General features: G+C 36.1%; 1 protein-coding gene across 1 annotated transcript; it reads right to left on the bottom strand.

Annotated features, from left to right (window-relative positions):
- Window positions 1-5,036: 5,036 nt before the first annotated feature.
- LOC139862384 (uncharacterized) lies at window positions 5,037-25,088 on the bottom strand. The gene is made up of 10 exons (XM_071850979.1): window positions 24,847-25,088; window positions 7,975-8,111; window positions 7,693-7,866; window positions 7,071-7,307; window positions 6,866-6,966; window positions 6,692-6,764; window positions 6,541-6,609; window positions 6,339-6,446; window positions 6,146-6,271; window positions 5,037-5,359 (listed from the first exon to the last, which is right to left on the bottom strand). Exons 1-10 carry the CDS (start codon window positions 24,989-24,991, stop codon window positions 5,165-5,167), a joined length of 1,365 nt encoding a protein of 454 aa, XP_071707080.1. The 5' UTR covers window positions 24,992-25,088; the 3' UTR covers window positions 5,037-5,164.
- Window positions 25,089-27,359: the final 2,271 nt, after the last annotated feature.

Here is a 27,359-nt window from a genome sequence, read left to right as displayed (position 1 = left end):
GGTAACGAGGGCGGCACCAATGCCATCGGCGCCCTCGTGTGACATACACAGAGGCGGAACATAGATTAACCCAAGGTGGATATCCGTCCACCCTCGATTTTACGGAATAAAAATTTTTACACTAAAAAAAAAATTTTAATTAAATAAGATTTTTTTTAGTGTTCGTCCCTGCTGAATATAAAAGATTTAAAAAATTTTTACACCCGCCCCACCTGTATCCGAGTTCAAGTTCCGCCGCTAGACATACATGATGACATAGTCTATCACTCCGTTCGGATTGGTCTTATACCATATATAGAAAATGTAAATATATATTGGTAACTAAGAAACTGGATTTGTATTACTTAACCGATCAGACTAGTTTAAATCTAAATTCTTACATGTACTGATGTACGTACCCTTCACACAAAATAACCTCAAATCAAAAGATAAGTTAACAAACTGGTAGAAACTTATGAGTCTTGATCGAGACTATTTTGGTCCATAGTGACTTTAGATAGACTCGCATGCTAGAACAATGGAGATTGGAGGTGTTTGGATGTTTGAAATACTCCACGATCATCACTTGAAGATTGTTAATCTTCAGGTGCATAACAATCACATCCTGAAACATTCCTATCCACATGAGCAACTTATGACATAATCATACTCCTTGAGAGCATATTACATCATCAACAACAAAATCCAATCTCGCAAAAGTAGGGTATGAGAAAGTCCGATGTAGACAATCATTCTCGTATCCTAAAATAAAAAGAAGTCATTCCTCAATCCAGAGTGAAATACCCTAAGAGCATTTCTCTACCTTGAGAGCATATTACATTTGATGTAAAAATATGACTTAACCTGAATGGCAGTAGCTAACTCTTCAACTAAGTGATAACATTTATAGTACTTTTGATTTTAGTTTCATGCGCCTTCCAGCATACGCGCTCAACGCAATTAACATTCACAGTTTATATTTTAAAGTAATAACTTTAAAATGTCACTCTTTTAAAAAAGGAGAGTAGTTTTCATGCGCCCCGTCGCACATCCATCAAATTTTTATTGTAAGTGCTCAATTGCACTTTGGTTCATAATCCTTGTCATGAATTTCGTGCTGATTGACTAGGCGTGTCAAATCAAACGACATTAATGAAGCTCATGCGCCATCGTTCCATTTTCATAACATCAACTGTTGTCACGTGTACGTCTGAGATCAACTTATCTTTTGCTCTATAAAAATACTTTTAAACAATGAAATTACTCTATTTGTTGTTTCTTTTATTAGCATATCCGACATTTTTACATATTCATCTTCTTCACTCGTGTATTATCCAATCATCAACTTCAAAAGTCGGTTCACCTATTTCCTTCCTTAATCGTTACTTCAGTTCGAAAATTTTCATAATATAATCATTATGACATCGTCAGGTAAAAAATCCCCAAATTGAGCCTTCTATTGACGAAAGTATCACTCTAAATTATTTAAGAGTTGATAATATTAAATCTACCATTACTAATACTCATATTCAACAATTAATGGAGTTATATCCTCCATTTCATGATTTGAAACTCATTGCCCCTTTTATTCATGATCGAACACATCACTCACCAAAAGACAAAGTTTATGAAAGTTCGTATTATTATGGCAATTTTAAGGTTCCCGTTTCTAATATCTTTCTTGGTGTTCTGGACTTATTCAGAGTAGGAATAGTTCAACTACATCCTCATGCTATATGTAGAGTTGTTCTATTCGAGTTTTTTTGCAAAGCTTCTAATCAAATCCCCTTGTTGAATATATTTCATAATCTTTTTAAACTTGCGCATGTTGACGAAAGTTGGTTTATTTCCATGCCATGAGCTAGCTTTACCAAAGCATTAATATCCAATATTGTCGGTTGGAAAGAAACCTTTTTCTTTGTTGATCCGGAAATTTGTCAACATATGCCCTAAGCTCTTGTTTGGCAGCATCAATCATTCACTAACTTTAGCATATGCAAAAAGTTAAATCCTGAATCAAAAGCGTTGTACGTACTTTGCAAAAATGCAAATTTACATGTGCGTCGTTATAGTAACACGCCCTTTTATATGGGTGATATTTCTTCGTTTTGGCCATGGAAACAACATGTTCCTCGTACCGATGACGCAAATGGAAATGGTATAACGCACTTTGTCTTTATCTTACACTAAAATGTTTATTTATTCAAAATTCGCAAGTTGGATTTGCCATATGCAGGAATGATTCTTCAAGACTTTGCAAAGGCTGGAGATATTTCAAATATTATTTGCAAACGTGTTCCTATGGACAACACTTCAAACCTTTGTTCTGCCATCGATGGTATCACAAACCACTAAGGCACACAAAACGAAAAATTGTTGCCATTAATGCAAGTTCAAATGCTAAGCGCCGAATATCCAAGAAACAACTTCATGCGGAAGATTCATCCTTTGTTGAAATGGATTCTCTTAATTCCAATAGTATTTTTCTTTTCAACACAAATTCAATTACTTAATTCTCTTATTTGATAATGACTGTACGTACTTACGCAAAAGCATTGCTTTTTGCAGTTCCTGCTCGCTCTATTATTGATATTGATGAGGAGGATGTAAAGGAAGAAATAGCTTCGCTTATTCATAGGCGTCGTCAAGATACTCCTGCAACTCCTAATCTAGAAATGCTCAACCTTGAGGAACTACTCTGAACACCTATAAATCCTATCAATTCAATACGAATTGACAATTTTACTGCACATCTAATCGCTTCCAACGATGCCGCGAGTCGACTGAAATGGCTTAGCTACCTTCCCTTCTATCCACGAACTCTGACCCGGAGTTCTCAATAGCACTAAAGCGCAGAAACCTTTAAGCGTGTTGAATCAGTGTCCTAAAATTGAAGTAAATTTGGAATGAGAAAATTGGTATATGATTGGGAACCGATAGCATCTACTTTTGTGGATCAGTATACTTAATATCACAGATCAGCCTGAGATCTTCTATCATATCCCGTACTTGACACTCATCTATTCTTAGATCATCCGTACAAGCTATAAAGACCAGACCCATGTATCTATTAAATGCAACCCCGTGATAGATCAGGCATTCCAATATTCCATCATACGCAAATCGTATATGGCTTCTAAAGAGATCCCTCACTGCGATAAATTGAATTGAGACTCAATGCCATGAACACCAAGCCATCCTCTTTTTTGAGGGTATAATCACGCCTTTCTGCCTACAGTCTAATGAACCTATTATAAGGTAGCAATAGAGCTCTAAGAGGTGGGAGCGACCTCGTAGTTTACTATTTTTGCTAGGTCTAGTTCGGATAGTCCTCCTCCGGCTAGCATGGAAATGAATAGATGATGATGCGGGCTAGTGGTTGGGTATGCAAGTTAGGACTGATTAAATTTCTCATTGTCATCTACCGCCATTTCGTTCATCCCCGCTATTCACACATGAAGATCGTCGTATGTATGCTCGACTTCAAGTGTCGGTGCTATAGTATATGTATGAGTACATTATGGCAGGATCAGTCTAGTTCTCCCGTGTGCAAGGGATGTTTCCTCTTGATGTTCAGGATCATTTTAATCAACTTAATCATGTGACTGTACGTAATGCTTCCGTTCAAGAAGGTTTCATGTTTATGGGAGCTTTTGTTAATCTCCCTCGTCAACCAGTTGTTAATAATGAAAATGTGCGCGTTGCGCATCATCAAACAGAAGTTGCTATGACCAACGTTGCTGAGCTTGAAAAAATTGTTGTCCAACGAACTTGAAACAGAGAAAGAAAGTTCAAGTTGCAGTCCTCAAAGTTGAAGTTGCCGAATCTACTAGCAATGAGTTACGCAGACAAGCTTTTGCTTTTGCTTAGAAAGAACAAGAACTTCTATCTTGTATTGCAAAGATGAAGGCTAAAAATGTACAACTTGTGCAAGAACATGATATTGCGCTTTTATGACAAAGAAGTTTATGAAGCTAACTTTTTTAAGTTACAATAACATCTTCCCGATTTTGCCAACAAGGTTCTTGATTGTCGAATCACTTACTACTATTGGACCTCTACTATTCGAGTTGCAACTTGCGCCAAACTATTTCTTTTACTTGGAATGCTATTTTCGATAATGGGTCAGACTTTAGACTTCAAGATTACCAACAAAATGAGAACCAAATATGTTAAAAGATGTGGTCCAATAGTTTTGTGGTGGTTGGTGTACGTGTTCATGTGTTCCAGACTCTAAGGGCTGTTGTGATGAAGTAGCAAGACTTTGTGGGTCTGTAGTTCTGCTTTTCTCAAGTTGAAGGACCGTTATGTAAATACACTATGCACCAGAAATTTGATTATGTCTAACACACATGCACCTCTTGAGAATTCTCTCTGTTTTTCATCATTTATTCATTACATTATCACCTTCATCTTAATCATTATGTTATGAAGGTTTGATTCATGTATTTTTGTTTTTTTTCTTATCTCAAACACCTAAAATAAAAGGGAGATGATTCTCACACACACTTTTTTGATCCTCACACACCTATTTTAACCTTTTGCTCTTCTAATAATACTCAATTGGTGTGTGAGGATCAAAAAAGTGTGTGTGAGAATCATCCCCCAAAATAAAATGGAGGAACCAAGGACAGCGAGAATATAATACAATATTCAGTTGCAAAATCATTTTAAACTGCTAAAGTGAAGATGCAGGACCTTAGACTTATTCTAACGCAGCATCAGTCAACTGATATGTCACAATTTGACGGATGAAAACGAAAATAACCCAGCGTCACTTTTTGACGCAATCAAGTGTGGGTCGAATTTTTGACGGACTGGAATGAGAGCGTGAGATTAAATTGTAGCCAATCACAGGTTTTCAACATTTATATTTATTATTTAATTTATTTTTTTCCCACTCAATTTCCAATCAGATTATACAACATCACCCTAAATATATTTGACACAAATACTTGACATTTTGGGTTAACGGGGTCAAATACAGTCACAGTCAAAAACCCACTTTTTCACCAAAAGTGCACAATTTAACTCTGACATCACCGATAAGGGTTAGGAATAGTCTTATAGAACTCAATAAATAAATATCCACAAATTCTAAGTAAAAGGTCACCCATTTTGAGCTTCAAAAGTAATTTAACCACTAGAAACAGACATGAAAACCTAGTTAGGGTCTCCAATAATGTCAAAAAAGAGGTTTTTTACCATTTAACAATTCCATTAAATGATCCAAAACATGAGTTGCACCATCACGCAGACCAGAGTGCATGTATTCGTTAGTCACCCACAGCCTAATCCCTGCTATCTCTGCAGCTGTCTTCAACGCAATGTTAATGTTAACAAACATATCTTCATAATAAACAGCTGCAGCAACAGGTACCTATCAAGTATTCAGAAACAAATCATCAAATTCAAAACAAAGAAAAAAAACAAAATAAACAAAGAGATACACAAATCTTCTATCCTAAATGCTAAAAGAATTTATTGAATAGAAACTTTTCAACCGTTTGTGCTTCCACGTCCCTATTTATCAGTGACGATTTCAAGATCAGAACTCAATGGGGCCCTAAAAAATTTTTTAGTACTAATTATATTTGAATACTATGTGATTGTTTACCTAAAAAAAATAACTACAAATTCGAAAATATATAGGGTCCGAGTAGTTAAATTCAGTGGTGTCCTATACAACTTAAAAGAAAACTATAAATCAGAAAAATATATGGGGTCCTATAATTAAATTTAGCGGTGTCCTACACAAAATCAAAGGATAAATTCTACAAAAAAATTTTAAACTAGTTTTGTCCCGAGGGTCACGGGTCTCAAACTACACTCGCCACTGCTATTTATCAGTGGTTGCGTCCATAGAAATTATCCGACTTGCATTAGATAACTTATGAACTAGCAAAATGGGCACATCGGCAGCATGGGTCAAACTGTACATACATGGCAGGGGTCCTTTTATGTATTCAGGGAAAAAAAAATCACTAAGCATTTCAACTCATACTACAAACTAGAGGTGTCTAATTGGACGCTCAGACACCTAGGGTAGCTTGTGACATCCCGCATGTTTTTTTATTGGCGTCTTACTATGGGTGGCAATATGGCCGGGTCAGCATGGTTGATACCTTTATTTAGATATATTCGAAATTAGCTGAATCAAGTGTACCTTGTTATTATTAAGTGCGGTTTTGTCATATAACGAAGGCCAATCCTTCTTCTCAGCCAACAAATTAGCAGCTTCTTTAAACGGTCTTAACGCATGAATTTCATCAAACATCCACGGGAACACCATCTGCATAACGAAAAGGGTATAATGGTCATATCCTTTAAAATATGTGCTATAAATGAATGTTCCTTACCTCTCCAATGAGCAAAACACGTCGTCCTTCTTTAGCAGCCTTTACCGCATCAAGCTTATTTTCATGTTCTTCCCTTACTCTGTGTGCAGCCCAACGTGATGCAGCTCCCTTCACGTTACAATTAATTGGTAATGTAATAAATACCGGATATATATAGAAACAGACATTCGTAAAACAATATAGAGTTTTATTGTGGACCCACCTGACAATATATAGACTCATGCATAAGAGCATATAATGGATTTGTATCAAAAGATAGCCACTTCTCGAACTGTAACACGCGGGATAAGTCAGAGAACAGAAATTATATATAGATAAAACCAAATACAAAGAGACGAAAAATGCGATCTTACGGCATTCAAGAAGTAATAGCTGATTTGCTTCTTCGCTCCAGGAACTATTACCGGATCCCATACTCTCTCGAACCTAAGCAAATAGCACAAGACAGATCAATTTGCACACCAATATTTAATGATATGCACCCTATATTAGTAATGAATAGAATTGAGTGAATGATGATGTCATACAAGTAATGTAACCGCTCGAACCCCGTGCTGGACCCTAAACCCGTCAAGCCAAGAAGTTGTAGCCCCCGGGGGGTCAATATACCACCAGATGGGAGAGGAACCTATAAACACACACAACAAAAAGTGAGAAACGAACGGGATTAATCACAACATCACAAATGAATCAAAAAATGATGATGTCATATTTGTTTATAAAACTCCTCACCCCGCCTCCTTCTGATTCTGCTAAATGAGCTACGACATCACGAATGATGTCAACGTCTTGAGGGTATCTTTGGTAGTATTTCTCGTTCTGGGTGATGATTGGACCGATGCAAGCGTTGTACACAGTTTCGGCTGTGCATCCATCTCCAATTGGTGGTATTCCGCCAGTTAAGTAGACTTCTTTCAGCCCTTCGGGTGCAAAACTCAGGTACGTCACTCCGCAAAAGCCGCCAAAACTCTATGCAACAAAATAACAAGTCAAAAATTGTTCAAATTCAAACTTGGTCAACGTCTGAGTACTTCCCGTGTTTCCGGGTACTCACTCAAAAGAACCGAGTAGCGATTTGGTAACGCAAGATTAAACACTATATTTGAGCCAAGTAAAAAAGGGCTTAAATTTGATTATATCGTGTCAGTAACTTTGACCTGTTGACTTTTTCAAGCATTGCCTGAAAGCTGGTTAACTTTCAAGATTATCCAAAAAATACTTACAGAAAGTTTGTACATATTTGTGGAGGCAGACAAAGTGTGTTTCCGTAAATATAAACCGACACACGTTGTAAACCTTTTGATGCAATTTGTCACGCTAAACACAAATACAAAAACAAGAACAGTTTTTGTACCTGGCCCAGAACCTTCCAAGGACCTTCATTGGGAACAAGTTTTTTTCTAATAAATTCAGCATCATTTACTATATTATCGGCTCGAAAGTATTTCAAATAGTCAACCAACTCTTGTGCACACTTCATTTGTAGCATAGACGATGTTGTTAACGGAGTTGATAACCCTGTTCCTCGCTGCATTTTAGAACATCAGATAACCTTAAATTAGATAACAAATATAGTAATGTGTTTACGTACTGTAAAAAATACAAAAAAGTTACAACGAAGGCATTAAAAATGGACCTGGTCCAAGAGAATAACTCGATGTTCTTCGCATGCTTTACTCAACCACCCGCTTGATTCAGTAGGTCTTGGCGCCTCAAAACCTGGCCCACCTTGTAAAAATAAAAGGTACGGCATGGCTTGATCTTCTCTTCCAACTGCACAACGAAAATGACATATTACACATAACTAAAAGTTTGCTTCTCTTATAGAAATTGAAACAACATGAATCACAAATGATAAATTTGTTTTCTAGCTTTCACAAAGCTATACCTGGCAAACACGGGTCAGGTTGGGTCGGTTTGGGTAACGGGTCAAAATGGTTCTGGGTGGAAATGGGTCATGGGTCAAACGTGTAAAAAAATTTGAACGGGTCCAAACGGGTCAGGTTGAGTCAGTTTGAGTAACAGGTCGAAACGGGTAACGGGTCAAATGGGTCAAATAGGTCCAAACAGGTCATATACTTTACATTTGATTTTTACATTTATTATATTATTTTAGTTATTATTAATACTTCTTATTCTTATATACATAAGAAAATATAAATATACATAATAATAATTGATATTGTTATAATATATAAATATATAAATATATATATATAAATGGATAGTCAATTATTGATACACAAAAGTAATATTATTGTATTACCTAAACTTGTGATATTTTTGCTATAAATAGCCATGAATGCAAGCATTAAACTTGCACCATTTCTCACACTTACAAAGTGTTTTCTTTCTTTCTCTCCATTATCATCTTTGTTCTTACACTTCATTATTAGTATTCTTAATCAAGAATCAAATCACTAAAGGTAGTTATAAGCCTACTGAATTATAACATCAAGAATCAAACCACTAAAGGTAGTTATAAGCCTACTGAATTATAACACGTTATCAGCACGATAATCTTAATACTAATTATGGTTGGCTCTGCCACCTAAATGATATATGGTCGGTTATACCACCTGAATAATATATGGTCGACACTGTCGTCTAATTATCATTTATGTTACTAACATTTATATTTCAATTATCTAACATTTATATGGCCGACACTGTCGCCTAATTATCATTTATGTTACTAACATTTATATTTCTATTATCTAACATTTATATGGCCGACACTGTCGCCTAATTATCATTTATGTTTACTAATATTTATATTTATGTTATATAACATTTATTAATGATTGCTTACATATGGTCGACACTGTCACCTACTTATCATTTATGTTATATTAAATTTATGTTTAATGTTTATATACTTATGAATATAAAGTGACTATAATTTATCATGTTGTTTGTTTTAATAGAAAATGTCGAATCTGGAAAAGCTTAAATTTACTCCTTTAAAATCAACTGGAAACAACTACATGCCATGGGTTATGAAAGTAAAAATGCATCTTAAATCAATGGGCATTCTTGAAGCCATAAATGAAAACAACACTTGTTCTGAAAAAGAACAAGCAACGGCATGTTGCTTTATTCATCAACATATTGATGAATGCTTACAAAATAATTATGTGACTGTAGAAGATCCCCATGTTTTATGGGAAGGTCTCAAAAGCAGATTCAATAATCAAAGAGAAATTTTACTTCCAGCTGCTATGGAACAATGGAGAACATTAAGGTTCCAAGACTTTAAGAAAGTAAATGAATATAGCTCAGCTCTGTATAATACATGTTCACAACTTAAATTCTGTGGACATGAAATAAGTGATGCAGACATGATGGAGAAAACTTTCTCCACAATGAATGCTGCAAACATCACAGTGCAAAGAAATTTGAGAATGCTAAAGTTCAAAACATATCCTGAACTTAATTCATATCTCTTAGTTGCAGAGCAAAATGATGAGCTATTAATGAAAAATCAGCAATCCCGTCCTACTGGTACACTTGCAATCCCTGAAGCAAATACTACAAATAATTATAAACAGGGACAAGGACGCGGGCAAGGTCGTGGTTATAATAACCATCACCATCATCATGCCAAAAGCCATAACTATGGTAGAAACCATCCTTATGGTAATGGTAATGGGCGAGGACGTGGTCGTGGTCGTGGCCGTGGTGGTCAAAGAAATAATAATCCACGAAAATATAAATATCAACCACAAAACAAGCCCACTAAACAAGATGTTGAAGAAAATTCTTCTAAAAATTCTGAAGAATCTTGCTACAGATGTGGTAGAATGGGCCACTGGGCTAATACTTGCCGAACATCTAAACATCTTGTTAAGATGTATCAGGATTCGCTGAAAGATAAAGAAAAGGAAGTAAACTGTAGCGACCCCGACAAATCGTCAAGTGACGGCGTCGACTACGTAGGTCCCATTACATGGTCATAAGTCTTTAAGACAACGTTTGACCAAAATATGTCGCATTCATTTCAATGTAAAAGGGTGTTTCAAGTTTACAAAAGAAGTTCGACGGCTAGTTACATTACAATGTTAAACGTACAATTGAAACCTATGCGACACAATTTAAAAGTAGCCAAAAAGATGCTCCAAATATGCATGTATACACGACATCCAAGCAAGTATCAAAAGAGTGCGGAAGCATGTATCACTTAAGCATTCAAAACCTGAGAAAAACATAGAAGAATCTGTCAACGAAAACGTTGGTGAAATCATAGGTTTAGTAAGTAAAATGTATTGAACCACAAGGTTCTTTATGAATTGCTTAACCAAAATCGTTCACATTCCAAAATAGTATTTGTATCACGAGCACCCAATTATCAAGGCTTAACTGAATCTTCCCTCTGAATTTTTGAATTTAGTGTTAGAACTTACACTATACATTGTTGAAATTATATTTCATTCACTAACGGTAGCGAACCGTCTGAATGAGGGTTTGTTAAACCCGTATGGCCACACAACATAATTACACGCTTACACTTACACCCTGCAAGTGGAACTAATGATAATTGGATTGAGGACTTTTGTTCAAACTCGTATGCATCTTTGTATTCGTATTTGTTCACAATGTAAAAGCATGAAAAGTATATAAGTATGAAATGTATGTGTTTCTCAGCCCACGATGTAAAGAATAAAAGTGATTAAAAAAAAAAGTGGGACTATGATCTCACCTTGAGTGCAAGAATTAATAAAGTACTTCAACAAGTAAACGCGTGCAAAGACAAAGCTAGTCTTGACCTAAACATATATGTTATATCAATAACGGTAAACACAAACGGTCAAAGATGTTCAATTAGTCCTATGGCTCGTTACGACTCGATTATAAAGCATGTGAATCAAATTGTCAAGTTTCATGCAAGATACAAGTAAAGAATCATGTTAGAAAGATTGCATAATCATTTGGTTAAGTTTGACAAAAAGTCAAACTTTGGTCGGGTCAAAGTCAACGAAAAAGACAACATGTTCGGGTCGGGTCCCGGACTATTTTTCTATGCTAATTATTCATATATAAGTATATTAGAACAAGTTTCATGTGAATCGGAGGTCGATAGCTAGTCAAACATTTCGCGTGAAATGTGCCAAATGAAGCAGAATCTGGTCAGGCTAATCCGCGCGCCGCGCGGGGATGGGGCGCGCCGCGCCACTATCTGGGCAGACACTTTTCTGTTTTTCACAAGTATGCACGAGCTAAAACCAAATAACCACATCTTATGATCCGCAAACAATTAGAACATGTATCTTATATCATCGGAAAGGTAATTTGACGAGGAAAACACCTAGACACATTTCATCAAGCAATTCAACACTTACAACAACCCAAAACCGCATTAAACGTTCATAATCAAAGTTTCAAGTTCTAAAAACGCATTTCATGATTCGGGCAACCAATTTACATGTATGATATGCCGTTTTGAAGGTAATCAAGCACACATTGCAACCAAACACTTATCAACAACAATTCATAGCATTTGATGCACCAAAAGTTCATATCAAGCTTATCAAATCCTAATCCAAGTTCACAAAATCACTAATCATGTTCTTGAAGTTTTCTTAATCAACCTATACACCAAAACGAAGCTAATGATACTAGTAACACAATTAAAACATGGACTTTAACAATCTAACAACATATGAGCATCCAAAACACAAGATTAAGCAAGCATTTTTCATATTCAAGCTAGTTACACCAAAAACAACAAATCGAGCATACAAATTACATACACGACATCACAATGAGCCATAGACACTAATTAACAACTTTATAACTCAAAAATCTCAAGAACACATAAAATTAGTGATTTTAGAAAGTTACCCAAATGAGATGAAGTTGGTATCAAATTGAAGAGGATGAAGAGAGGATTCCAAATATGTATTTTGTTTTGATTGAAGTTTGCTAGATCATGAATGGATGATGAATCTTTGTAATGGAGAATTTAAGAAAAATAGGGAAGTATTAAAGAAAAAGAGAAAATGGAGAGGATAATGAATGGAGGAGGTGGTTTGACCACTTTGACCTAGTCAAAGGTTTGGTCTTTTGACAAGTCTAGTCCCTCTAGTTTGTAATCGGGTGCGGGAATTAACCAAACGAATTATTTTAAGTTACACGAGAGTACGGGAGACGTTATAATCCAATAACGAAAATATTGTAAGAATGTAGCTAATGGAGGATACGAATCGAGATACCGAGGATATAAAATAAAAAAAAAAGACGGCGTTAAAAATAATTTAATGGAAAAACGCGGGATGTTACATTATCCACACCTCAAAAGAAATTTCGTCCCGAAATTTAGTTGGAAGTAATAATCGACGTCTCTTACTCGAGACCTAGTGTTGTAACTCTACGAAGGAGTGAAGGCACTTTCTTGGACATTCCACGAATCCGGATAGTCGGGGTGTTACGTAGTGTTGAGGTTTGGGTTCACGATCCATGATTTCAACCAGTTTTCCCATGAAGGAGAGTTTGTCATCAATGTTTGGTGCATCTAGAAGGATTGCACATTCCTGTTCCGCAGGACACGTTTCTAAGTTGTTACACGAAATGTAAGGTAAACGGAAACTTAATTGAGTCGGCAGCTCTAAACGGTAGGGAGCGGTTCCAATGCGCCCCAAGGTTTCAAAAGGATCAATATTGCGGATATAACCTTCCTCGATTTCCCAAATGGATTACACCTTTCCAAGGTGTAGTTTCTCAATATTACGCGGTCACACACTGGGACTTTGTGAGGTTTTCATCTAAGTTTGGTATAACTCTTATGGCGACTACGGGTCGTCTCGAGCCCTTCTCGGACTTGAATGATCTCAATTGTTGTTTCTTGATGAAGTTCAGATTTCGGTGTTTGCTTGCCACATGCGTTGGTCCAACGAATAGGGGTATGACATTTGCGGTCCTATAGGGTTTCGGAAGTGCGGCGTTAGTACACGAATGGTAACCGTAGTGGGAGAAATCAACTAAAAGCGACCATACAAGTTTGAAACATGTCCTTCCATGATGTAATTCGTTCGTTTGTTCAGTTCGTCGGTTTGTGGAAGATACGCGGTACATATGTCTAAGCGGGTTCCCAAGGTCTCTTGCGAAACTAGAAGCGATACGAGTATTTTGATCCGAGGTAATTGGCAATGGTACACCGTATTGGAAAAGAACTCCGTAAGATATGTTTGAACAAGTTAGTTAGGGTTCGAAAATGTTCGTTAGGACTATTCACCCTCGTGGCGAATACTAATGTAATATGAAGAGTTTCTCTATCCATTGAGAAATGTTACAAGGAGTTTCCTCATACGGGGGTGCGAGCGATGAAGATAGAAGTGAAATGAGAACTTAGAGTAGAGTGAGTTTACATCTCGAGGTTGTCATATCGTGCATCTAGTTGTCAAAAGTTGAGGTTTGAAAAAGAAATAAGATAGTACACGTAGTTTTATAGTTCGGGGTTGAATAGTAGTTGACCGATTATCCGAAACACAAGGACGTTAAGTCAAAGAAGAGTGAAGTATCATTGGATCATGGGTTGTCTTAAGTTCCAGTAATATCAGACGGTAACGGTGAAATAACAGAGGTATGTAATGTGGTACGTGATGACGAGAAAATTGATCGGATCCAATATTAAGTATTCAAATTTTTCGTGCTAAATAACGATTTTCAGTTTTCCTTTATTTCGAGTTGAGAAAGTATGCCTTTTAGGCGTTCAAGTAGAATTATTTCCATATTTGAGTTCCATCTGGTGCTATACGAATTAAGCTAGCAAGGTTGGTGTGAATAATCATGTTCAAGATTCGGGCACGTAGAGGTTTAGATTTCTACCTTAATGAGTTATCGAGGGTAAAGAACAAGCATCACGAGGAAAAGTCGAAATTGAATCTTTGGTAACAACCAGTGAGATCTAAGATTTTACGAGTATAAGTCTGAGTTGGGAGAGTTCCCTGATTACGTGTGGCTTGATTTCGAGATTGGTTGTAATGCCTCGATCATTAGCATCATGGTCTAGAAAATTGGACTTTGTTCAACAAAAATTCCCACTCGGAGAATTTGGTATAGAGTTGCTCTTTTCTCAACAGTTCGAGCGTAAGACGGTAAAGTTGTTCGTTTTCCTTCTTCACTTGAATAGGTTAAGATATCATCAATAAATACGATAACGGATTTGTCTAGATAAGTTTGCATATGCGGTTTAGGAGGTTCATGAATACGGACGGAGTCCTAGAATGGTACTAAGATAGATTTACAACTAACGTTGCGAGTTCGAAAATGGCTTAGGAGACATCGTCACCGGAACGGATGTCGTTTTAGGACGCACCCGGGATTCATGCAAAAATCATGAGGTCATGGATACAAGGAAGAGGGTATCGGTTTCCAACCGAAAATTACTTAGTTAGCAATCATCTAAACACAATTGTAGGGAAAATAGTTTCTCCTTAACGAATAGGTTTTGAGCTCCTTAGTTCTATAGGTGTCAAGTCGAAATTCTTAACGTATCCCCTCCGATAAAATTTATAGGCACACAATATTTCCATCGGTCACTTAAATTGCCTAAGTAGGGTCTAGGGGAAAAGGTGGAGTGCAAAGGGTACGAGTCAAAGTCTTGGTTATAAAACGTCTAGCTGTAACCGAATTGAATAAGTATGAAATATACGGTTGGTTGTGAAGAAACGTACCCGTGACTAGTCCATCGTCGTCTCGGGCATCCTAGGTGTCGATGTTGGAAGTTCAACGGCGGGTGTTGGGGTTGATTTTCTTATTTGGGCACGCACTCCTAAAATGACCCGGTTGGCCACATTCAAAACAAACACCCGTCTTGGGTGCATTGGGCTCCTTTTGAGCGACAGGAGCGGTATTCCTACAATCGTGGGCTACATGGCCACTTCTTTGACACTTCAAGCAAAATGGTTTGCCACATTCGCCTAAATGATGTTTGTAGCACTCGTTACAATACGGTAGGTGTCCGGTATAACCTTTCTTGCCGTTGGGGATGAAGGGCTTCTTGGCGAGGTTGTTGTAATTGCTTGATTGGGGGGCTTCCCATTTTCTTTTGTTGTCACCCGACTTATCCTCGGCTTTAGGTGCCGGCACTTCAATCTCGTCCACTGTTTCAATCAATTGACGGGCCATATTCAAAGCCTCTTGGTGGTTAGCGGGTTTGGATGACATTACTCCTTGTTTGATGCTCTTGGGGAGACCATCCATGTAAAGTTCAACCCTTAAAGATTCGGGGTTCACAAGATTTGGGCACATCAAAGCAAGTTCGGAGAATCGTTGATTATAGGCCTTAAGGTCGTTCCCGACCGCTTTCAGAGCTCTTAGCTCTTGTTCGAGCCTTCGGGTTTCTTCGCGAGGAAAATATTCGGTGATCATCTTTCCTCTTAAGTCGGCCCAAGAGAGTGCGTGGACTTCGTGGATACTCACCGATTGTACATACGAATTTCACCATGTGAGAGCGATACCGGCGAAGGTGTGAGTGGAATATCTAACCTTGTCTTGGTCTCGACAACCGCTTATGCTAAAGACGGCTTCCGTTTGCTCAAACCATCGGGTGAGCACAACCGGTCCCCCGGTTCCATCAAAAGTGTGAGGTTTGCACCCCATGAAATTCTTATAGGAGCATCCTTCGTTGGAATTTCCGGCTCCATTGTTGTTGTTGTGATGATTGTTGTTATTGTTGTTGTTGGAGGAGTGACCGGCCATGGCCGCATCCACGGCAGTGGCTATCATACGTTGGAGGGCTTGTTCGGGAGTTTCGGGAGGAGCGCGTCGACGAGCCATTATTCCTTCAAAACACAAGAATATCGTTGGTTAGTATTCTCAATAATACTAACCGTGATATGGAATGAGGATAAAGAGAAAAAAAAAATTCCTTGACTCGCCTTAAATTCTTTATGTCATAATGTCGGAACGTCCATGTGAATCACTGTAATATAATCCCGGAAATTATATTACCCTGATTCACATGTGCATTTAACATTACTTTATAAAGTCAAGGTGGCGCGTCAACAAAATTTATCAACGTAAGATTAAGATCGAATACGACTTAGATATGATAGAAAAGTTCGAGTATAATGCACAAATAGTCAAGTAATTCCTACTTCAGTCTATATGCCGGTTGTAGTTTAGATTCACCTATGTACCCTATGACTCGGGGTGGACACAAATGAACTCTAAATCCCTACAACCAAGGCTCTGATACCACTTGTAGCGACCCCGACAAATCGTCAAGTGACGGCGTCGACTACGTAGGTCCCATTACATGGTCATAAGTCTTTAAGACAACGTTTGACCAAAATATGTCGCATTCATTTCAATGTAAATGGGTGTTTCAAGTTTACAAAAGAAGTTCGACGGCTAGTTACATTACAATGTTAAACGTACAATTGAAACCTATGCGACACAATTTAAAAGTAGCCAAAAAGATGCTCCAAATATGCATGTATACACGACATCCAAGCAAGTATCAAAAGAGTGCGGAAGCATGTATCACTTAAGCATTCAAAACATGAGAAAAACATAGAAGAATCTGTCAACGAAAACGTTGGTGAAATCATAGGTTTAGTAAGTAAAATGTATTGAACCACAAGGTTCTTTATGAATTGCTTAACCAAAATCGTTCACATTCCAAAATAGTATTTGTATCACGAGCACCCAATTATCAAGGCTTAACTGAATCTTCCCTCTGAATTTTTGAATTTAGTGTTAGAACTTACACTATACATTGTTGAAATTATATTTCATTCACTAACGGTAGCGAACCGTCTGAATGAGGGTTTGTTAAACCCGTATGGCCACACAACATAATTACACGCTTACACTTACACCCTGCAAGTGGAACTAATGATAATTGGATTGAGGACTTTTGTTCAAACTCGTATGCATCTTTGTATTCGTATTTGTTCACAATGTAAAAGCATGAAAAGTATATAAGTATGAAATGTATGTGTTTCTCAGCCCACGATGTAAAGAATAAAAGTGATTAAAAAAAAAAGTGGGACTATGATCTCACCTTGAGTGCAAGAATTAATAAAGTACTTCAACAAGTAAACGCGTGCAAAGACAAAGCTAGTCTTGACCTAAACATATATGTTATATCAATAACGGTAAACACAAACGGTCAAAGATGTTCAATTAGTCCTATGGCTCGTTACGACTCGATTATAAAGCATGTGAATCAAATTGTCAAGTTTCATGCAAGATACAAGTAAAGAATCATGTTAGAAAGATTGCATAATCATTTGGTTAAGTTTGACAAAAAGTCAAACTTTGGTCGGGTCAAAGTCAACGAAAAAGACAACATGTTCGGGTCGGGTCCCGGACTATTTTTCTATGCTAATTATTCATATATAAGTATATTAGAACAAGTTTCATGTGAATCGGAGGTCGATAGCTAGTCAAACATTTCGCGTGAAATGTGCCAAATGAAGCAGAATCTGGCCAGGCTAATCCGCGCGCCGCGCGGGGATGGGGCGCGCCGCGCCACCATCTGGGCAGACACTTTTCTGTTTTTCACAAGTATGCACGAGCTAAAACCAAATAACCACATCTTATGATCCGCAAACAATTAGAACATGTATCTTATATCATCGGAAAGGTAATTTGACGAGGAAAACACCTAGACACATTTCATCAAGCAATTCAACACTTACAACAACCCAAAACCGCATTAAACGTTCATAATCAAAGTTTCAAGTTCTAAAAACGCATTTCATGATTCGGGCAACCAATTTACATGTATGATATGCCGTTTTGAAGGTAATCAAGCACACATTGCAACCAAACACTTATCAACAACAATTCATAGCATTTGATGCACCAAAAGTTCATATCAAGCTTATCAAATCCTAATCCAAGTTCACAAAATCACTAATCATGTTCTTGAAGTTTTCTTAATCAACCTATACACCAAAACGAAGCTAATGATACTAGTAACACAATTAAAACATGGACTTTAACAATCTAACAACATATGAGCATCCAAAACACAAGATTAAGCAAGCATTTTTCATATTCAAGCTAGTTACACCAAAAACAACAAATCGAGCATACAAATTACATACACGACATCACAATGAGCCATAGACACTAATTAACAACTTTATAACTCAAAAATCTCAAGAACACATAAAATTAGTGATTTTAGAAAGTTACCCAAATGAGATGAAGTTGGTATCAAATTGAAGAGGATGAAGAGAGGATTCCAAATATGTATTTTGTTTTGATTGAAGTTTGCTAGATCATGAATGGATGATGAATCTTTGTAATGGAGAATTTAAGAAAAATAGGGAAGTATTAAAGAAAAAGAGAAAATGGAGAGGATAATGAATGGAGGAGGTGGTTTGACCACTTTGACCTAGTCAAAGGTTTGGTCTTTTGACAAGTCTAGTCCCTCTAGTTTGTAATCGGGTGCGGGAATTAACCAAACGAATTATTTTAAGTTACACGAGAGTACGGGAGACGTTATAATCCAATAACGAAAATATTGTAAGAATGTAGCTAATGGAGGATACGAATCGAGATACCGAGGATATAAAAAAAAAAAAAAAAGACGGCGTTAAAAATAATTTAACGGAAAAACGCGGGATGTTACATAAACTTTGTGGATAACGTCGATCCAACAGTCACTGAGAAACCATCTGATTTATATGAAGATTTCTTGAATGTTTAAGTTGTGTGTCTTTCGAAAAATAAACGATTTAATATCGTCTGTCTTTGTCATTATGTTTGCTAAATGTTTCAGTACTATATATTTGCGTTTAAAATATTGTGTAATATTAATGTACTCACTATTTATTTCTTATATATGAAGTTCAATATGAATTTTGCTGGAATACAACATCAATCAAGTGGTGGAGATCTCTGTATAGCAGACAGTGGAACTACACACACTATACTTAAATCCGAGAAATATTTTATTGATCTAAAACCAACGGAAGGAACTATACATACAATATCAGGACCTGCTAACTTGATAAAAGGGATAGGAAAGGCAAATTTCATACTACCAAATGGTACAAAATTTTTAATAAATGATGCCTTATTTTCTCCCAAGTCAAGCAGAAATTTATTGAGTTTCTCCGACATATACCTTAACGGGTATGATTATCAGTCAGTGACAACAGAAAATGAGAAATATTTAAGTATCACTGACAAGAGTCATGTGGTTGAAAAACTGCCAAGACTTAGTTCTGGATTACATTATACACATATAAATGTACCAGAAATACATATGGTAGTTAACGAAAAATATATTGATCCTGGTGTATTCAGTTTATGGCATAACAGATTAGGCCATCCAGGATCAACAATGATGAAAAGGATTATTGAATGTACTCATGGACATCCACTGAAGGATAGAAAAATCCATCATGATACAATGGTTCCATGTACATCTTGCTCTCTTGGAAAATTGATAACTAGACCCTCACCACTTAAGGTTGAAAAAGAATCACCAATGTTTCTTGAAAGAATTCAAGGTGATATATGTGGACCAATTCATCCACCATGTGGACCATTTAGATATTTCATGGTTCTAATAGACGCATCTATCAGATGGTCTCATGTTTGTCTGTTATCAAGCCGTAATGTGGCATTTGCAAAATTTCTTGTCCAAATTATTAAATTGAGAGCTCATTTTCCTGATTACACCATTAAAAGGGTGAGACTTGATAATGCTGGTGAATTTACATCTCAAGCATTTAATGACTATTGCATGTCTATAGGAATTGTTGTTGAACATTCTGTTGCTCATGTGCATACACAAAATGGTTTAGCAGAGTCATTGATTAAACGTTTACAGTTAATCGCTAGACCATTGATAATGAGAACAAAACTCCCTGTATCTATATGGGGTCATGCAATTTTACATGCTGTTGCATTGATTCGCATCAGACCAAGTGCAAGTCATAAATATTCCCCCCTACAACTTGCTTTTGGTCAAGAGCCAAATATTTCCCATCTTAGAACATTTGGTTGTGCAGTGTATGTTCCAATTGCAACACCACAACGTACAAAAATGGGTCCTCAAAGGAGGTTGGGAATATATGTTGGATATGAAACATCTTCAATATTAAGGTATATTGAACCTATGACAGGTGACGTTTTTTCAGCACGTTTTGCTGATTGTCATTTTAATGAAACATTGTTCCCTAGATTAGGGGGAGAAATGAAAAATAAAGAAAATGATGTTTCATGGTGTGAACCTCAATTAAAGTATCTTGATCCTCGCACAAAAGAATGCGAGACAGAAGTTCAAAAGATAATGCATATACAAGAACTTGCAAATCAATTGCCTGATGCATTTACAGATACAAAAACGGTGACAAAATCATATATACCAGCAGTAAATACTCCAGCTCGAATTGAAATTCCAAAAGCTGGCAATAACGTCACTCATGAATCTTTGCCACGTCAGAAACGTGGAAGACCAATTGGTTCAAAGGATAAAAATCCTCGAAAAAGAAAATCAGCTGATAATGAAGTAAAAGAAAGTGTTCAAGAAGAACCACAAATCAGTACTCCTACTGCAGAGGAGATTGATGATGTCAATACAGAAATTGCAATCAATTATGCATATTCAAAAATATTATGGAACCGAAATGAAATGAAAAATCTTGATGAGAAATTTTCATTTAATGTTGCATATGACATCATGAATAATGATGATGATCCAGAACCAACATCTATGGTTGAATGTCAAAATAGACATGATTGGGCTCAATGGAAAAAAGCAATACGAGCTGAATTAGAATCACTCAATAAAAGAAAAGTTTTCGGATCCATCATTCTCACTCCTAAAGATGTGAAACCTGTAGGATACAGATGGATTTTTGTCCGAAAAAGAAATGAGAAAAATGAAGTTACAAGGTATAAAGCTAGACTTGTAGCTCAAGGTTTTTCTCAAAGACCGGGAATTGATTATGAAGAAACTTATTCCCCTGTTATGGATGCAATTACTTTTAGGTACTTAATCAGCCTGGCAGTTTCAAAAAATTTAGAAATGCATCTCATGGATGTTGTGACTACTTACCTATATGGATCACTTGATAGTGATATATATATGAAGATACCTGAAGGATTTAAGGTACCAGAAGCATCAAATGCAAAACCCAAAGAAATGTATTCGATTAAATTACAAAGATCTTTATATGGGTTAAAACAATCGGGACGTATGTGGTATAACCGATTAAATGATTACTTGATAAGCAAAGGGTATACAAATAACCTTACTTGCCCTTGTGTTTTCATTAAGAAAACAACATCCGGATATGTGATCATAGCTGTTTATGTTGATGATCTTAACATCATAGGTACAAATAAAGAGATCTATGAAGCCATTCAACTTCTAAAGAAAGAATTTGAAATGAAAGATCTCGGAAAAACCAAGTATTGCCTTGGTTTACAAATTGAGCATATGCCTAATGGTTTACTTGTACATCAAACAACATATACTGAAAAGATTTTGAAACGTTTCAATATGGACAAGGCAAAACCATTAAGTACTCCTATGGTTGTTAGATCACTCAATGTTGAAACTGATCCATTTCGTCCATGTGAAGATCATGAAGATATTCTTGGACCAGAAGTACCATATCTTAGTGCAATTGGAGCTCTTATGTATCTTACAAATTGTACAAGACCTGACATTTCTTTTGCAGTTAATTTGTTGGCAAGGTTCAGCTCTGCTCCTACCAAAAGACACTGGAATGGGATCAAACACATATTTCGATACCTTCGAGGAACTACTGATTTAGGATTATTTTATTCTAACGAATCAAAACAAGATTTGGTTGGTTATGCTGATGCAGGTTATTTATCTGATCCACATAAAGCTAAATCTCAAACTGGATATGTATTCCTAAATGGAGGTACTGCAATATCATGGCGTTCTCAAAAACAAACACTTGTTGCTACATCATCAAATCATGCCGAAGTGATTGCATTACATGAAGCTACTCGGGAATGTTTTTGGTTGAGATCAATGACACAAATCATTACTGATTCTTGAAGACTAGAACGCGATAAAAGTCCAACAATTATCTATGAAGATAATGCAGATTGCATAGCACAGATGAAAGAAGGGTATATCAAAAGTGACCGAACCAAACACATACCTCCTAGATTCTTCTCATACACTCAAAATCTCATTAAGGACAACGAGATTGAAATGAGATATGTTCAATCCAGCAAAAACTCTGCTGATCTTTTCACGAAAGCACTTCCAACTGCTATTTTCAGAACACACGTTCATAACTGGCATGAGACATGTTCAAAAGATGTAACAACCGAAGCGATGTCTACTTGAGGGGGAGTCAACTCCATGCTGCACTCTTTTTCCCTTAGCTAAAGTTTTTCCCACTGGGTTTTCTTTAGCAAGGTTTTTAACGAGGCAGTAACTTACAGTTAATCTTCAACAAACAAAATTGCTATCCAAGGGGGAGTGTTATAATATATAAATATATATATATATATATAAATGGATAGTCAATTATTGATACACAAAAGTAATATTATTGTATTACCTAAACTTGTGATATTTTTGCTATAAATAGCCATGAATGCAAGCATTAAACTTGCACCATTTCTCACACTTACAAAGTGTTTTCTTTCTTTCTCTCCATTATCATCTTTGTTCTTACACTTCATTATTAGTATTCTTAATCAATAATCAAATCACTAAAGGTAGTTATAAGCCTACTGAATTATAACATCAAGAATCAAACCACTAAAGGTAGTTATAAGCCTACTGAATTATAACAGATATAACCATTAATGCTTTCATAAATTATTGACGGATGAATCTTATATACTCGACCCATTTGACCCATTCACAAGACCCATTCGACTTGTTCTCTATTTATTGAACTTTGAATTTGATACCCATTTGACCCGTTCTTTTATATTTTGTATAAGACTCAACAAGTTGAAGAAAAACTCATTGGACCTTATTTCTAAGTTTTGGTTTATATTGTCAGGCCTAATTTTTTTAAACACCCAATTCAACCGAAAATTTGACCTAGTTGACCCAAATTTGAGGCAATGGGTCTCAATTTCCAGGTATATACAAAGCACAGTTAAACTAAAAAATCTCTACACAACAAGTTTTTGACTGACATTTATATAACTAGAGAATTCAGCATCAGTAGCTAGCGGAGACAGGGAGGGACATAGGGGTGCTCAGCCTCCCCCATTAGGCTCAATTCCAATGAAACATTAATAACCCATATTTAACAATTTTAACTCCTCAATTATTCATGTAACAAAATTTTTTGGGTTACCTATCTTTCAAACCCGAATTCAAAGTATTATTAAGTGAAACATATCGTACAAGTTGAATATGGCAAATCATACCGAAATGTATCCAAGTTTACCATCTTTTTTATGTGTCAAAAACTTAAAAAAAGTTCAATTGTATGTATTAAACTTCCCCAAAACTTCCTATTGTATATGTGTATGTATCCGATGACTTATTAATGGGGTAACTGGATTATAAACGATGTGGGGCCAAATACGATTTCACATCCTCGATTTACATTTATAGTGCAAGTTTACTTGTCAATTATTTAGATGGGCCATATCAGTTTTCGTACCGCAAATAGTAGCATTTTTTATTCTTTAATAGATATTAAATTTCCGTAAAGTAGTTATCTATATATGTATTAAACGATTAAAAATAGGTTTTGGCCTCCTTTCGATTTTATTTGGTTTGCCTCTTTATATTGAAAAATAAGTCTCCTTATCATCAAATCATGGCTCCCCTATTCGGCATTGAAGGTAGATGTATGCAATTAGAATCATTGTAATTCCGGATTCTTGCTAATCTTATACGGAGTATATATTTATGATTTATAAAATTGCTATTCTTAAGAATTTTTTTATTAATAATGTTTTTTAACAACAGTTTATGATCACCCAGGGGATCAAACCACTCATGTGTTCATCTCCCGCAGTTGCATAACCCGCCCCAACTGCTGCCCAGGAGGAAACCCGGCACAATCCGAGGGCATAGGCACTGAACCCCCCTCCCTAGTGCCTCCTCAACGCGATGTGCGGAAGGCACCCTTGGTTGGAATTCAAGGGTTAAGGGGCAACCTTTGTATGCAATGATGCACCACACTGGAGTCGAACTACTAACCTCTCGCCAAGAGAGACAGACCACTATCACATGAGCTACACAAGGTTAATAATCTATTTGGGAATGCAGTTTTAATATGATCAGTAGAAAATGTATATGAAACTTTTAATGATTAATCTAAACTTTTATTATAAATGGATAAATAAATAAATTATTTATTACATTTGTTTTTACAAACGTAGTAGTCATATGAATCACCCCTGCATCAAAACCTTTCTTATTTAATGGAAGGTGATATACACAGAAATTGAAATTTTGATGTAAAAGAATTTAATTACTTAATGATAGAGTTGAATCTACTTGAATAAATTCATTGATATTGTTAATTATTATTAATCTTAAAGAAGGAATAAAATAAGGGAAAACTGAAGTTACCGGCAACGGCTTCGCGAACGAAAACGGAGATCTTCGGGGACTGAGAACGAGAATAATCAAGTGGGACAGTAAAGTGATGATCTCGAAGACGGAGTCCGGGAACGGAGTACCATTCTCCGGCCACGTGCTTTAATTCAGAGTCCATTTTGATGATGATGGTGAAGGGAAAAAGGAAGTTGTCGTACGGAAAGAAGTTGTTACTGATTAGAACGAGACATCCTAGGAATGAATAACATGTTTGTTGTTACTTTTGATTTGATTTAATTATCCTTATCGTTAAGACCAATTGTATCGGGAGCCATTCAACGGCGTTGGGATCGACGTGGCAGCACCAAAACGTCGGAGACGAGCAGTATCGCCGGGTTGGAAGTTCGCGTTTTCGACGCGTTTGACTGTGTCCAACAGCTACCCCAACGGCCATTTTTGTGAGGTGGCGAATTTCTATTAGTTGAAACATTTTCAACCATTGGAAAGAAAAAAAAAATTTTAATTTTGTTTTAATTATCTCTCTATATATATATATACCTAATCTATTTAATCATTTTACACACAAATATATCTTTCTTTCTCTATTTCTATTATTATTTGAAAAAACACATAAAATGGAAAATGCATACAAAATGTTCGATTTTATCATTGATGATTCCGATGATGAAAAGGTGGTTAATTTTGTTAAGTGTTTAACGGAAGAAGAGGTGGAGGGAGAAGCGAGTAGTTCACGAGTCCCTCGAACACGGGTTTATATTGCAAGGGATCGTGAAGATGCGGCTGTGAGGTTATACAATGACTATTTTTCGGAAACACCCGTGTATCCGGAAAAAAGTAGTCGTTTATTTCATTCATTAGCAAACATACGATTATATTATTTTCCTAAAAATTGAAAAACAACTTAGTTCCTAAAACGATTACATTATTTTCCTAACGGCTATCTTCAACAAACACCTTCATCAATCAGATAAGTAATCGCGGATATCATATTGCTGAAATCCGCTGCTCGAAGATGAAGCAACTTCTTTTGGCGATTCAGAAAGAGAGTAGCTTTCATCCCTAAATTCGGTATAAATCGTAATTGCTTGCCTACGTACCAAAGCTTTTCCAATCAAAGCATAATAATCGTGGTCATCTTCAAGTAGCGTGGCGGGAACTCCGGGTTTTTTGAAATACCATACTTGTCTGACTGGGTATGGTATGTCTCGATGGAGAACATCAAGCAAACTATAAAAATAACGATACTCACGTACATTAATATAATAATCACGTGTTTCGTGAGGTGTATAATCCATCAATTCTCGATCAAATTCACCTCCGTAATGAACTTTTACGCAAACATTCAACTGACTCATTTTGAAATTTGAGAGAAATTATATAGATTTTTAGGAGAAATGAAGTGTGTGTTATAGTTTGTGATGCGTGGGTGTTTATAAAGGGAAAAATAAAGTCGTTTGAATAAAAAAAAATTCAAACGGTTGGAAATATGGCCGTTGTATTTAAATAATTTTTCTAAAATATAAATATAATCATATTAATAATAAAAATAAAATAAAACAAATAAATAAAAAAGAAAAATACAAAATTAAATGTCACATCAGCATTCCACTAACACAACACCAACTCACAACACCACACAACTCCACTCAACAACACAACACGTCATAGTCATCAAAAAAGTGCAAAAAGTCCACAACACGAACTACCACTACAAATAGTCTAATAGATCATCGTAGATGAAACAAAAAGAATTTAATCTAATACGTTATTTTTTTTTTCTTTTTAGCGAAAAAAATGAATTGTAAAGAGATGTTTCATCAAATCGATGAAGAATCAAAAGAAGTTTTACAATGACGGAGATAAGTTCTCGATATGTGTATATTTTTTAATACACTTGATATGTGTATATTTTTTATTCTTTATTCTCTGTGTCTATACTAATAATGATTTTTTTTTAACAATTAGCCATTAAAGGTTGCCGAAAAAAAATCCAAAATGACCACAACAGCTCCTTTTTTCTCTCATCCAAAAAAAATCCTTCGTCCTTCAAACCTTCATTCCCTAAATCAATTCCAATTAAACAATTTAACAATCTAAATCACATTCCCCATCCCTTTCAATCAAAACAGTCAAACATATCAATCCCAAACTATCTTAAAAAATCAACCATTTTCATCGGCAACCTTTCCAAGCTCGTCGATCCTACAATCATCAACAACACTTTTCAAAAGTTTGTCATCATCACTGGAATTTCATGGAAACTGGACCGCTCTTTTGCATTTGTTCGCTTCGAAAATTCGTTTCAAGCAAATTGTTCAATCAACCTTAATGGCAAATATCTTAAAGGACGAAACATATATGTGAGTTTTGCCAAAAAGGAGTTAAACACAAAAACCCTTCCAGACCCCTACATTCAACTTAATACATATAAAATTTCCAATTCTTCCGTTTACATCTCTCCTAATCAATCAACCTGTGCACGTCTAAACCTAACAGCAATGGTCATTGACAAAAATCCTATTAAG

Source organism: Rutidosis leptorrhynchoides, chromosome 8 (genome assembly GCF_046630445.1).
Source record: "Rutidosis leptorrhynchoides isolate AG116_Rl617_1_P2 chromosome 8, CSIRO_AGI_Rlap_v1, whole genome shotgun sequence".
Lineage (NCBI taxonomy): Eukaryota > Viridiplantae > Streptophyta > Magnoliopsida > Asterales > Asteraceae > Rutidosis > Rutidosis leptorrhynchoides.
The sequence above is the reverse complement of the archived record's forward strand: the minus strand, read 5'-3'. Positions and strand labels throughout refer to the sequence as shown.

What these genes read in the sequence shown, in the direction of transcription:
- LOC139862384 (XM_071850979.1), bottom strand. Translation starts at nt 24,991, where the DNA reads ATGGACTCTGAATTAAAGCACGTGGCCGGAGAATGGTACTCCGTTCCC. An exon ending in CGTTCGCGAAGCCGTTGCCG is followed by an intron (nt 8,112 to 24,846) that starts GTAACTTCAGTT and finishes TTCGTTGTGCAG; the next exon opens with TTGGAAGAGAAGATCAAGCC. An exon ending in ATGAGTCTATATATTGTCAG is followed by an intron (nt 6,447 to 6,540) that starts GTGGGTCCACAA and finishes TGTAACGTGAAG; the next exon opens with GGAGCTGCATCACGTTGGGC.